The sequence below is a fragment of the Poecilia reticulata genome, linkage group LG16, assembly GCF_000633615.1.
Source record: "Poecilia reticulata strain Guanapo linkage group LG16, Guppy_female_1.0+MT, whole genome shotgun sequence".
Lineage (NCBI taxonomy): Eukaryota > Metazoa > Chordata > Actinopteri > Cyprinodontiformes > Poeciliidae > Poecilia > Poecilia reticulata.
Window position 1 is genome coordinate 1,608,099 of NC_024346.1, and position 12,452 is coordinate 1,620,550.

Consider the following 12,452-nt stretch of genomic DNA (forward strand, 5'->3'; position numbering starts at 1 on the left):
CAGCAGCGACGCTGAGAGCTACATCTCAGACAGTAGCGACATATCGGCTACCCAGACAAACAGCAGAGCACCAAGGTACCCAGTAGAAGTGTTTAAGAATTTTTTGAGGGACACCAAGGGATTCAGAGGGATAAAAATAGAAAGCTACTTCCCTGACCTCAAAATATTTTATTTATCTGCCAAGGGTCACATTAGAAACAAAGAAACATCAGGTTTCTCAGACCGAGACATATTCAGATTAAAGAAAATAATGACCAAGGTTAGAAAACAAATCTGATTTAATGATGTATAGTGGCACTCTATCATCTTTTTTTATAGTTTTTTATGTTCTTGTTCTTAGCTTCTTTTTACCCAACATGGATTCTTTTAAAATAGCATCACTGAATCTAAACGGGGCGAGAGAGGCTGAAAAGAGAGAATTGATTTATCAAATGTTGAATCAGAAGAAGATCGATATAATCTATCTACAAGAAACGCACAGCGATCAAGTAACAGAGACAGACTGGGTCAGAGAGTGGAGGGGGGAAGTTGTTTTAAGCCATGGCACCTCCCAGAGTGCAGGGGTGGGCTTCCTTTTTTCCAGAGCGTTCACCCCAAACTCCATAGAAATAGAACATATTGTCCAAGGGAGGTGTCTTTTAGCAAAGACAAAGTTTGATGGTTTTAGTATAGTTTTTATTAATAGTTATGCTCCCACCACCAATGCAGAGAAGAGGCGTTTTTATGAGAAAATTGGGGAAAGGCTGGGTGATTGTGGGTCGGAAGAGTATGTTTTTATAGGTGGAGATTTTAATTGCACTGAGAACGAGTTTTTAGACCGCAATCACGCAGAGCCGCATCCAGCGGCCCAACGTGTTCTGCGGCAGCTGGTCTCGTCCAATGGCCTGGTGGATGTATGGAGAAGGATGCATGCAGGCGCCAGGCAGTACACATGGTCCCACCTCAGTGAAGACAGAATCTCTTTAGCCCGGCTCGATCGTTTTTATTGTTTTAAACACAATTTTAATGTGTTTAGAACATGYCAGATTTTACCAGTAGCTTTCACAGACCACTCGTTGCTTTTAGGTAGTGTTTTTATTAGGAACATTTTACCCAGAAGAAGCGCCTACTGGCATTTTAATTCAGCATTAACACAAGACTGGGGTTTTAAGGAGGTTTTAGCGTTTTTTTGGTGTGGTTTTAGACAGAGAAAATCAGAATTTAATAATCTAAAACAATGGTGGGACCATGGGAAAGTACAGATCAAGCTCCTAAGCCAACAGCACACTCTCATTACTAGATCTATCAGAGATCTGGAGATAAACATTGTGGATTTAAAACAACTTTGTGTATCCACAGGAAATCGAGAGCATTTTGAGGCTCTCAAATCCAAAAGGCTAACATTAGCCAACCTGCTGGAGAACAAAGTCCAGGGCGCACTGGTCAGGTCCCGAGTCCAGAACATCACGGAAATGGATGCTCCCTCTAGCTTCTTCTTTAACTTGGAGAGGAAGCACGGGCAGAGGAAGCAAATCCACTCCTTGCTGTCGGACACAGGGCAACAGTTGAGCGAACCGGGTGAGATCAGGGGGAGGGYGGTGGAGTTTTACCAGTCACTGTACAGGAGCGAATACAGGGAGGATGAAAAGCTGCTCAGGGAGTTCTGTGATGAACTACCCCAGGTCTCCGAGGAGACCAACTCCGAGATGGAGCGCCCCCTGGAGCTTCGAGAACTCCACNGCAGCAGCAGCAGCAGCAGCTGGCCTTCTGCTTCATAATGATAGACTGATCATCATAGTTTACATCAATGACCTACAGTTAGAAATGCACAATTAATGGGTATAGGAAGGAGAGGAGAACACAAACTGCCTGGAGCCTCAGTCTCTCATATCATCTGGTTATGTTGATTATTGAAATATTGGTGGAAAAATATTGAACAAATTTTATTTGAGGTTATAAAAAGAATCAAGTTGGGCATCACAACAGATTTCCTCTGAAACAAGACAGATTGTCCTCCACGCGGTGAGGATTTGACTAGACCTGTCCCACCTGGCTGGTTATGACAGTCTATGGACAAACTAGGTCACTATGAAAACATTTGAGGATCAAATGGCTGAAAAATGCTTAATGGTATTGGATAAAAATACAGTATATGTTGCAATTTCTTGATGAAAAGAAGGAGCAGAAGTTTATATTTATTCAGTTTGTTTTTATTTGTTAATTCTTTTTTATTTACTTTGGGACTTTTGGAGGTGATTTGTTGTAGTTTTGTCTTTTTGGAGAATAAAATACATTTGACATTTTCTCTTGTTCCTTTTTTACACAATAGTATCATGTTTGCTTGTTGTGAGGAAGAGGAACTTTCTGTTTGTTTTTCTTGAAGTTTAAATGTGGTGAATTGTTGAGACGCTGCTATAAAAGCGTCTGCAGCTTCTCTGGTTCTGCAGGTTTCAGCGATGGCAGTGGAGCTCGGTTCTGGTCATGATAATCCCACCTTCAAAACCCGAGAAGGTGAGAAACAGCTACACAATATTTCTACAGCTTTATTATGAGAAGGCAAACGTGTAATTTATCTCTGATAAACCTGCAAGTTTACCATTAATTCCACTTTAATTCTGTTATGACAGCAATATTACAGAATTACATATAAAATAATTTAAATAAGGTACAAATATTGTAACCGGACAAATATTTGTTTCTTTGTTGGTTTTTGCTTTCAGTGACAGATGTGGACGTTTCTTCAGGCGACATTTATGAAAACTGTCAGAAACCTGAACAATGTAAGAAACTTGGTTTAATTATTCTGACACATGAAACTGGAAAACTTTATAAAATAAATGTAAGGAATTAAATCTTTGGTATTGATTGATAAATAGTTTATTGCTGCTTTCTATATAATTAATCTAAAATGTTAAATAATCTGGATTAAAAACAGGAAAATACAAAGAATGTACACAGAGAGGAAAATAATAACTTCTCCTTTTCATAGATAAAATAAAAACCGGTCGGTTTAGCCGATTGATTCTGTATTGATCTGTCTGAAAATCCTCTGAGGTTCAAAAATATTCATCGTCTTTTAGTTTTTAGGATATAATTATATGATCATTGTGCTAAAGTCAAGAGAGAAATAATCTCAACATTAGTTTTTAATTATTTAGTGTCTTTCTGTTTTTTAATTTTCTTCAGACGAACAGCAGAAACCAAAACCAAACTCTGACGTGACGCCTAAAGAAGCTGCTGCTATGATGCCGAGTAAGTTTGAATAAATTCATTATAATCTGCTAATTAGTAAAAATACCAGAACATTTCATTCAGAGGACGGATTAACTAATCCTGTTAATGAGTAAACTGGTATAAAACATCAGGATTAGGCCTGTAATCTGGTTCTAGGACAGATTAACCAATCATCTGGAGGAGTTTCTTGGTTTAGGTTTTACTTTCTTCTGATTTTCTAGGAAAATCAGAAGAAAGTAAAAACTATTAAGTAAAAACTTAAACTATTTAAACCACTGCTTAATTTTATCTGTTATTTTTATTATGTTGTTGTAAATCTTAAAGATTTATTTTGCTTCTTTGTCACATTTAAATGTTTCACACAAATGTCTGTCAGACAAACTTAATCCAAAGAAATACAAAATGTACATTCAAATGGATTTTTACTGTTTATGGTAAACAAATCAACCTGGATTAAAGTTAGAAGGTTATTGTGTTTTTAACACAGTTACTGGTTGTGACTCTTTATTTTCTGAAATATTGATTTAGTTTAATACTGAATGTAACAGAATTACATCAAAATGTAAAACTAAAATGCTACTTTTCTGTTGATGCTTTTAGAGGTTTTTAAGGGTCAGTTTTATGTAAAATCAACTTTTTAAGCTTTACATTATACTATAAATCATTCCTGGAGTGCTACCTTGATTCTTTCATACATGTTTGAAATCATTCGTTCTCCATCGTAACCATTCATACGTACAGACGGCTGGTTGGACCAACAGCGTTTTCTCTCTCTCTCTCTCTCTCTCTCTCTCTCTCTCTCTCTCTCTCTCTCTCTCTCTCTCTCTCTAACTGTTCATAACTGCTGTGGTTCTCATGGTTGATTCTTCACAGACCTTAAAGTCCATCTGGTTCTGGTTTTGGTGGGGATCGTCTCCATCCTGCTGGTCAGCATCGGGTTCTTCTCCTGGGGTAAATCTCTCTGTTTTCACAACCAGGTTATTTTTCTCCAACAAAACGGCTGAAACTATTTCCATGTTAACAAAATTCAACAAATCTGCAAGAGCATAAGCGCTTTCAGATGGAAACATAAATATAGTCTGATTGAAGAGAGATTTTAATAAAATTAAACTTGTTAAAAGCAGAATTACATTAAAGCTTTGAGTGAAATTTTACTTTTGGACTTGAAACTGGTCGTTATACAGCAGGTTGTTGCTAAGCAACCAAAGACTGAGTGAGTTGATGCCACCAACATGCCCGTCTTCTAATCTGCAAAAATACTGTTTTTTAACTTAAATATTTTACAACAATAAAACTCCTTGAATTGATTTTTCCTTTATAATCTGTTTCCTCTCATTTACAGCTGGTTGGAAAATGAACCAACATGATGAAACTGTGACTGATCTGGGGAAACAGAATGAACATCTGAAGACTGAGAATGAAAAATTACAGAACGAAACTGAGAAACTCAGGAGACACGTGGAAAACTTAAATGAGAAATCACAGAATGAAACTGAGAAACTGAACCAGACAGTCCAGTTTATTCAGAAATTTAACACCTTTATGATAAATGGACACTGCAGCGAAGGTGGTGAGTGTCTAACTGAGACGTTTCTCTAAACTTCCTACATGTTTAAGGATAAATAAAGGGCAAAATGAACATTTCACATAAAAACAACTTAAGATAAAATAAATGTATCTCATTTCTAATTATACCTACAATCAAACAAGAATCAATAAATATTGATAAAATCTTAGAGTAACAGTAGAACCATGATACAAAGGGAAACTGTTAAATATTATTTTTAAATTATTATTATAATTATTTTCTGTCTCCAGAGTGTCTGCTGTGTAAAATAGGTTGGATCTTCTTCAATGAGTCATGTTACTATTTCGGTGATGTTTGGTTGACCTGGGATGAAAGTCGTCGGTTCTGTCAGTTCTCATCTGCTGATCTGGTTGTTATTGATAATCTGCAGGAACAGGTGAGCTCTGAGACCAATCATGTTACAAATTCAGATTTTAAATATGGGATGAAATTCTGATGACTTGATCATTTTCAATGTTGTGATTAACAGAGATTAATTCATGACAACATAAAGACATTCTCCTGGTTGGGGCTCTATAGTAATGGGAGCAACTGGGTTTGGATTGATGGACGTATCGACACACTTGGGTAAGAAGTTTCTTACTTTAGCAATAATAAAAATTAAGGGTTAAATTATCTCTGTCAAAATAAATGATATTTGATTTTATACTTCCTGATGTTTGTGTTTCTCATTTTAAGGTGCTGGTACCTGTATAACCCGAGCTTTTCTGATTCATATGCATTCATGAATCCATATGTGAATCCCACAACGAGCTGGTTCTCAGTAACAAACACATACACATTTCCCCCCGTCTGTAAGCAGAAACCTTTCAAAGTGTCTCTTAATTAAATCTGTTTCTATTTCCTCCTTTTTCTGCTGCAACTTTTCCAGATCATAAATAATCAGAAGTTTAACATGAATATATTTAGTTTTTATTTTCTGTTCATTTCACTATTCATTCAGTAAAAATGTGTTGCTACATCCATGCTGTTTTTTGTTTTGTTTTTTTTACTTAAAATAAAAATCCAAGAACTAAAATAATGTAACTCAATATATTTGGATCTACTTTTTTTCATAGATTAAATGTTAATTAGTGTGATATTTTTTTTGATTTACTGAGACTTAATATTTAAACACCTAATTAATGACGTTATTATTAATAATACATCAAGTTTAAATAGAGCTATTAAAGTCTGTGTTTCCATAAATCCTTAAAGAATGATTGTTCTTTACTTTGATTTGTTTAATTGATTTGTTTTATTAAAGTGATGCTGATTATAATATATTTTTATAGTTTATTTTTTGTAATAATCCTGATGACAGAAACATTTAATGTTTTCATGTAAGGCTGTAAGTTTCAATATTTACTTTATTATCAATTATTATTGATCTCTAAGACAAAATGTAAATTCTGGACAGGATTGTAACCAAACTTTGATTTTAGATCAATTGAGTGTGATTGGAAAATTATTTTAATACTTTAATCAAACTTTTCTATATAGAAACATTTTTCATTTTTGTTTTCTGATAAACTTATGATAAAGTTTGTCATTATTTACTGTATTTTAGTTTGAAATGTTTATGCTTCTGTTTGTTTTCTGTCTCTACATGATTGTAATCAGTTAGTTTATGATTTTTTTCTTCTTTTGCTTCATAATGATTTTTATCTGCAGATAAAATAATAAAACTCATTTATTGATGTCGTGTCTCAGCCTGTCTGGGTCCAGATCTGCTTCAGAACCTGAAACATGTTTGACTCTGACTGAGGTCCGGCAGGTTCTGGTCGGTTCCCCTCACCTGCTAACAGACTCCAGGAGAGACGGACTGAGACTACAAACAGMMCTGGACTTTGACTAGACCGGCCCACAGCCATCAGTACGCTGAAAGTTATCGACACCTGGTACAGGTGTTACAATATTTATATACAATATTTAATCATGACACAAAACAACATTTAAACTAAACCAGCACTGATGCTGAKTAATGTGGATTATTGATTAATGGGTTTTTATTCCAGTTATGAATAAACTGCATCTAAACCTGAATAAACAAAAAAAACTAGCTTTATGAATCCAGTTGATCATATTTTATAATCAATGTTATTAATTTTTGGTGGAAATGTTGCTAAAATAGATGTTTATGTAAATCATTGATGCTTAGAGAGGCTGAGTTAATTACATCAGAAAGTTTAACATTTATTTCATAAATCTAAACATTTTCTATCCATCCATTTTCTAGGCTGCACAGTGGCGCAGTTGGTAGAGCTGTTGCCTTGCAGCAAGAAGGTTCTGGGTTTGATTCCCGGCCCTGGTCTTTCTGCATGGAGTCTCCATGTTCTCCCTGTGCATGGTGGGTTTTCTCCGGGTACTCCGGTTTCCTCCCACAGTCCAAAAACATGACTGTCAGGTTAATTGGTCTCTCCAAATTGCCCCTAGGTGTGAGTGTGTGTGTGCATGGTTGTGTGTCCTGTGTGTCTCTGTGTTGCCCTGCGACAGACTGGCGACCTGTCCAGGGTGACCCCGCCTCTCGCCCGGTACGCTAGTTGGAGAGGCACCAGCACCTCCTGACCCCACTGAGGGACAAGGATGCAAGAAAATGGATGGATGGACAGATAAACATTTTCTAGATGTTTCCATCAGTGAAATTCTGTTCATTTATTTTAACTCCAGATTTTATTCTGACGGTTCATTAAAAATCCATTAAACAGAAAAAACCCTGCAGAGAAAAGCAGCTTCACTTTCTACCAGCAGAGATAAAAACCATTAAACTGGTTCTGAAGGTTCTGGGCTCTCTCTCTGTTAGGTTGGGTCGGGTTCAGGAATCCGAACCGGACTGTAGTTCCAGGTCCACAGGTCAGAACCGGCGCCTCAGTTTGATCCACCATCGCTCTTCTTCTTCCTCTTTGTAGGAAGCTCCTCGTCGTCGGCAGGTTTCTCCATCACTGATTTGTCCTTTCTGCTTTTTTTCCTTCTCTGCTTCTCTGTTGCCATGGTAACCTCTGCTTCCTCCTGGGATCTGCGATCTGATTGGCTGGATTCTCCAGGACTCCGCCCAGTTTCTGCAGGGTCAGCATCATGCTGAGCAGATTTCTTCTTCTTCTTCTTCTTCTTCTTCCTGTTGCAGTCAGACGGAAGCGGCTCAGTTTTCTCTGCAGACGGATTTTCTCCATCTTCTTTCTGAACCTCAACGTTTCCTCCAACGATCAACTCTTCTTCTTCTTCTGCCTCTGCCTCTCTTCCTCCCTCTGTTTCATCTTTCCTCTTCTTTTTCTTCTTCTCTGGTTGAAAACCTGTTTCAGGACTTTCATCACCATTTAGTTCCCCACAGCTCTCTCTGCATTTCTTCTTCTTCTTCTTCTTCTTCTTCCTGCGGTTCGTCTCCTCCGGATGAGTCGCTGTGTCACCAACTGCTGGAGAGCTTCCTGTTTGGTTCTTCTTTCCATATTTGGTCAGGAACTCTGCTTCCTGCTGCTCCAGTCTGGCCAGCTTGGCGCTCATGGTCAGACCGTGCCGCGCGCCTCTGGAGCAAAACAACAGGATTTATAAAGAAACGTTGGTTAATATGGAGCTACGACCTTTTATGACGGGATATTAGGGCTGTGGTAGATTAAAGAAAAAAATGGGTGTTTTTGTCAAAAAATAAAAAATACATTTTGAGATGAATCTTTGAAATTTTCTAGAAGAAACTTCAAAAGCTGAATATCTTCTAAATTTTCAGTAATTTACAGGTTATTTTCCCCTGAGATTAATTTCTAAATTTCTGAGTTTTTTTGATGGAAATTCACTTTTTCTATCTTCCATGGCCCTAAAACGCCGTCGTCTCCTTCAGGATTTGATCCATTTTGCTTTAATTTTCAACTTACTTGTGAGCCGTTCGTCCTCCACAAACCTTCATCAGATCAGCGTCTGAAAGTCTGAAGAAAAGAAAATCGTTAGATTTTAATCTGAAAACCTGAAATATGAGTAATTAATTAAAACAGCTAAATGCCATAAATGAAATAAACTATTTCTGGGTTTTATGGTTTAACAGCCATAATACCAGAACAGATTCTATTAATGTTTCCCTTTAAACTTGACACAAACATCCCGTAATGAGTTTTTCCTGTCTGGATTACACCTGAAGAGTTTCTGTTCTGCTCCGACTGATTGAACTCTTTGGTGTTTTTATTCATTATGTTGCTGATTTCAGGATGAAGGAAAGATGAAAACAGCATGTTGGGGAAAAACTTCTTTCATGTTGTTACTGTTCAGGATTATGTGTCAAATTCTGAAGGAAAAAATAATTTATTTCCGTTTTAATTTTCCACCTGAACTGGAAATGAACTGGGATTCAGTGCTAATGAAAGACTTTACCTGGTGGTGCTGGACAGATCCAGTTTCTGCTCCTCTTCCTCATCTGAGCTGCTGCTGTCTGAACTGGGGGCCTTCGGCTGCGGCTCCTCCTGACCGGACAGCAGCGTGGCCGACTGGAACAGATCAAGACGTTATTCCCTCTAACGTTGACCTATGACCCCGGAGCTCCGCCCCAAAGACAGAACCGTTACCTTCACAAAGCGGCCGTACAGTTTGGATTTGTTCTGCAGGGATTTCCGAGGCTTTTTGTTGGAGATCGCTCCCTCCTCTTCCTCACCTTCCTCGGCCGTCTTTTTCAATTTGATTCCATTCTGAAAGAAACAGGAAAGTTTGCAGACTGACAACATATCAGGGTCACTGTAGATAGAAAATATATGCAGATTTCTGCCAAGAAAGTCAGAAATGTTGAGATTAATCTCAGAAGTTTTCCTAAAAAAACAAGAATATTTCTGAGTTTAAAAAGTTGAACATTTCCTAGAAAAATTAAATCAGAGATTTTCTAGAAAAAAAATGGAAATTTCAGAGTTTCAAAGGGTGAATTTTTTATATACTTATCAAACTCAAATTTCCACATCATTTTTTCTAAAACCTTTTTGAGATTTTTGGTGGAAGTTTTCAGCTTTAATGCGCCGTCGTAACAAAATGTTTAATCATCATGAGGGAAAGTTTTCATTCAGATTCAGCAGCTGATGGGGATAAAACATGAATAACCTCAGAAATCTACGGAGCTCCTTCCAGGACATGGAGGAGTTTGCTGCCTCCAGGTGATGTGTGACCTTTGACCCACCTGGCCGGCCTCCACCTGCAGACTGGACGAGGCTTTGTTGAAGACGTGATCCCACCAGTGGAAGCTGAACTGCTCTCCTTCTCTGTGGCCGATCTGAAGGAACAAACAAAGCTGTGATTCCTGCAGATGTTTACAGACCCAGACCTGCCGGTCAACTCACCCCTCCTTTGTCACATTTGACCTTGACCTTGATGGGCTCTGATATGCCGTTCTCCGCTCGGCCGAGTCCTTTCCCTGGAGAGAGAGCGGACCCAGTAAGAGCCTGACTGGTGACTGGTTACCTGCTGGTTCTGATGGTTTGGACGTGGCTCTCACCGGGTTCCCAGCCGTGACTCAGGAGCAGCTGCTCTGCAAACTTCAACCCTCCGCTTTTCTCCTGCTCAGCTTCAGACATCTGAGCGAGAAAACCAAGGAATTAAACACATTCACAGCTGAAACTGCATCTGATTTCATCTGATTAGTTAGTTACTGCAGAACAAACAGCAATCCGAACATTTCTGGCACCAATATTCACATCGACACAGGAAAATCCGACCATTTTCTAGGAACGTTTTCAAACTTTTGCAGCATCACACAGACAAAACTTTCAGAATCAAGCGATTTGATTCACAAACAAGTTTACTATTCAAACAGTCTGGAGATTTTGTTTAAATTATGTGACAATAAGAAAAAACTGTGTAAACAAACAGATCAAGTCATTTCCATTAGTTATATTTCTAAAAACGTCGCTCAGTTTATTTTTCAGTTATTAATAATCACAGGAGGCTCCGGAGGTTTGCGGATCTCTGCACTAAAAGACCTTCACGGTCTGAATAAAATGCTTTTTAGTTCAAACAGCAGCAACACGTTAGTTTAGATCCAGTTAAACTGACAGTTTTAGGGATGAACTCAGAGCTTTACCCTAAAATATAAATGATTGACGTCATCCAAACATGTCCGTTATAAGCAGCATCCAATCAGATCGCTGCATTAATCCCAAAAAAACTCAACAACAAAACCGGATTCATGTTAAATCGCATAAAAATGTATAACGGACCTTTTCTTCACGTCTTGTTTTGTTGAAGTTTCCTCACCGGCGGCTGGGAAAGACACACGTGCTTCCTGAATGAAACCGGAAGTACTTCTTCTTCTTCAAACGCCTGGACGCTTTACCGCCACCTGCTGGAATTTACCACGAAAGACAGATCTTTGTCCAAAAGTGCCAAACATTATACTCAATTTATGGTTAAAAACTAGCCGTTCAAGACATTTTAATAATAATAAAAATATCTGAATATATGTGAATATTATTGGATATATGAAAATGCAACTCAAGTACTGAGTAACTGATGATAAAAAATATTTACTAATATAGATAAATAGATGCAGCCAGATAAAAGAGTAGTTATGTGCAAATTCTGGCATTTTGAAGACGAGTTTAACAATTTTCTAAATAAATTTGCTCCAACATCAAATTTATTAAACATATTTATATTATGGGATGCCGTTTGTAAAGTTACACAGCTAATTAACAACAATAATTCGGTTTATTTGACATGTCATGAAGAACAAAATGTGCGCCACAAAAAAAAGGTTTGCGGTGCATTTCTATGCTAAAGAAAAATATATAAAACTTCAAATATTTCACAATGAGATATTAACTCAGAAATGTTTGAGAAGAAAGTTGGAAAAACTCACAGTTGAAAAATGTTGAATATAAAAAAGATAGTTTGGGATATTACAATGAATTGTCAGCAGGTGGCAGCATTTCTCACCAAAAAAGAAAGAAAAGAGGTGATTCATCTGACAATTAAAATTGATTACTAATGGATTACTAATGTCTGCCTTAAAGCGTCAAAACACACAGACAGTTAATTTTGTTTTACTAAAAAAAGATCAACTAATCCACCTGCTTTGTTTTCTGTCTGATGAGATTATTTGAGATGCACCATCAAAATGAAAAGCATTTTGTGATTTTTCAAGAAAATAATGGTTTATTATAGATAAAACTCACAAACAAATTCAAGGGTTAAAGTTGCATTTTGTAACTTATAAAACATATATGCATATATTTGTACATATTTATAATGTAATGTATATTATGAGACATATAATCTGTGAAAAGATCGTTCTGCTCCATCTCGTCCCTGAGTTATTAAAATCTGAAGAAATAAATTCTTCCTGACCAAAAACAACCAATCACAGCGGGGAGGAGGGGCTTAGCGCTGCCAGTCATCCTCATGTTTTTGCTGCTAAATATGCCATTAGAGAAGAAACAAATTACAGTTACAGGGAAAATATTTCTGCAGCACCATAGGTGGGAATGCACTGAGTGGATCTTTAGCATTCATGACAGACTCGGCTAGCTGTAGGAGGATGTGTTAGCACTAATGAGGTTGATTAGCACCGTCAATCAACATCATGTTGAGTCCTCCCAACATCATGGGAGGACGTTTCCTCCTGACTGGTGTCCATACAGGGAGGACGTTTCCTACTGACTGGTGTCCACACTGGGAGGACGTTTTCTCCTGACTGGTGTCCACACTGGGAGGA

The 12,452-nt window shown here is 37.6% G+C and overlaps 1 protein-coding gene and 1 long non-coding RNA gene across 2 annotated transcripts; one reads left to right on the forward strand and one right to left on the reverse strand.

The window, feature by feature from the left end:
* The first annotated feature begins 2,415 nt into the window (after positions 1-2,415).
* Positions 2,416-3,262, forward strand: LOC103477550 (uncharacterized). Its single transcript, XR_535665.2, has 3 exons — positions 2,416-2,490; positions 2,700-2,759; positions 3,166-3,262. It is a non-coding gene; the product is annotated as an uncharacterized LOC103477550 (long non-coding RNA).
* A 4,055-nt stretch (positions 3,263-7,317) lies between these two features.
* Positions 7,318-11,042, reverse strand: gpatch4 (G patch domain containing 4). Its single transcript, XM_008430707.1, has 8 exons — positions 10,957-11,042; positions 10,236-10,314; positions 10,081-10,154; positions 9,921-10,013; positions 9,325-9,444; positions 9,134-9,246; positions 8,644-8,694; positions 7,318-8,300 (listed from the first exon to the last, which is right to left on the reverse strand). Exons 2-8 carry the CDS (start codon positions 10,312-10,314, stop codon positions 7,649-7,651), a joined length of 1,182 nt encoding a protein of 393 aa, XP_008428929.1. The 5' UTR covers positions 10,957-11,042; the 3' UTR covers positions 7,318-7,648.
* Positions 11,043-12,452: the final 1,410 nt, after the last annotated feature.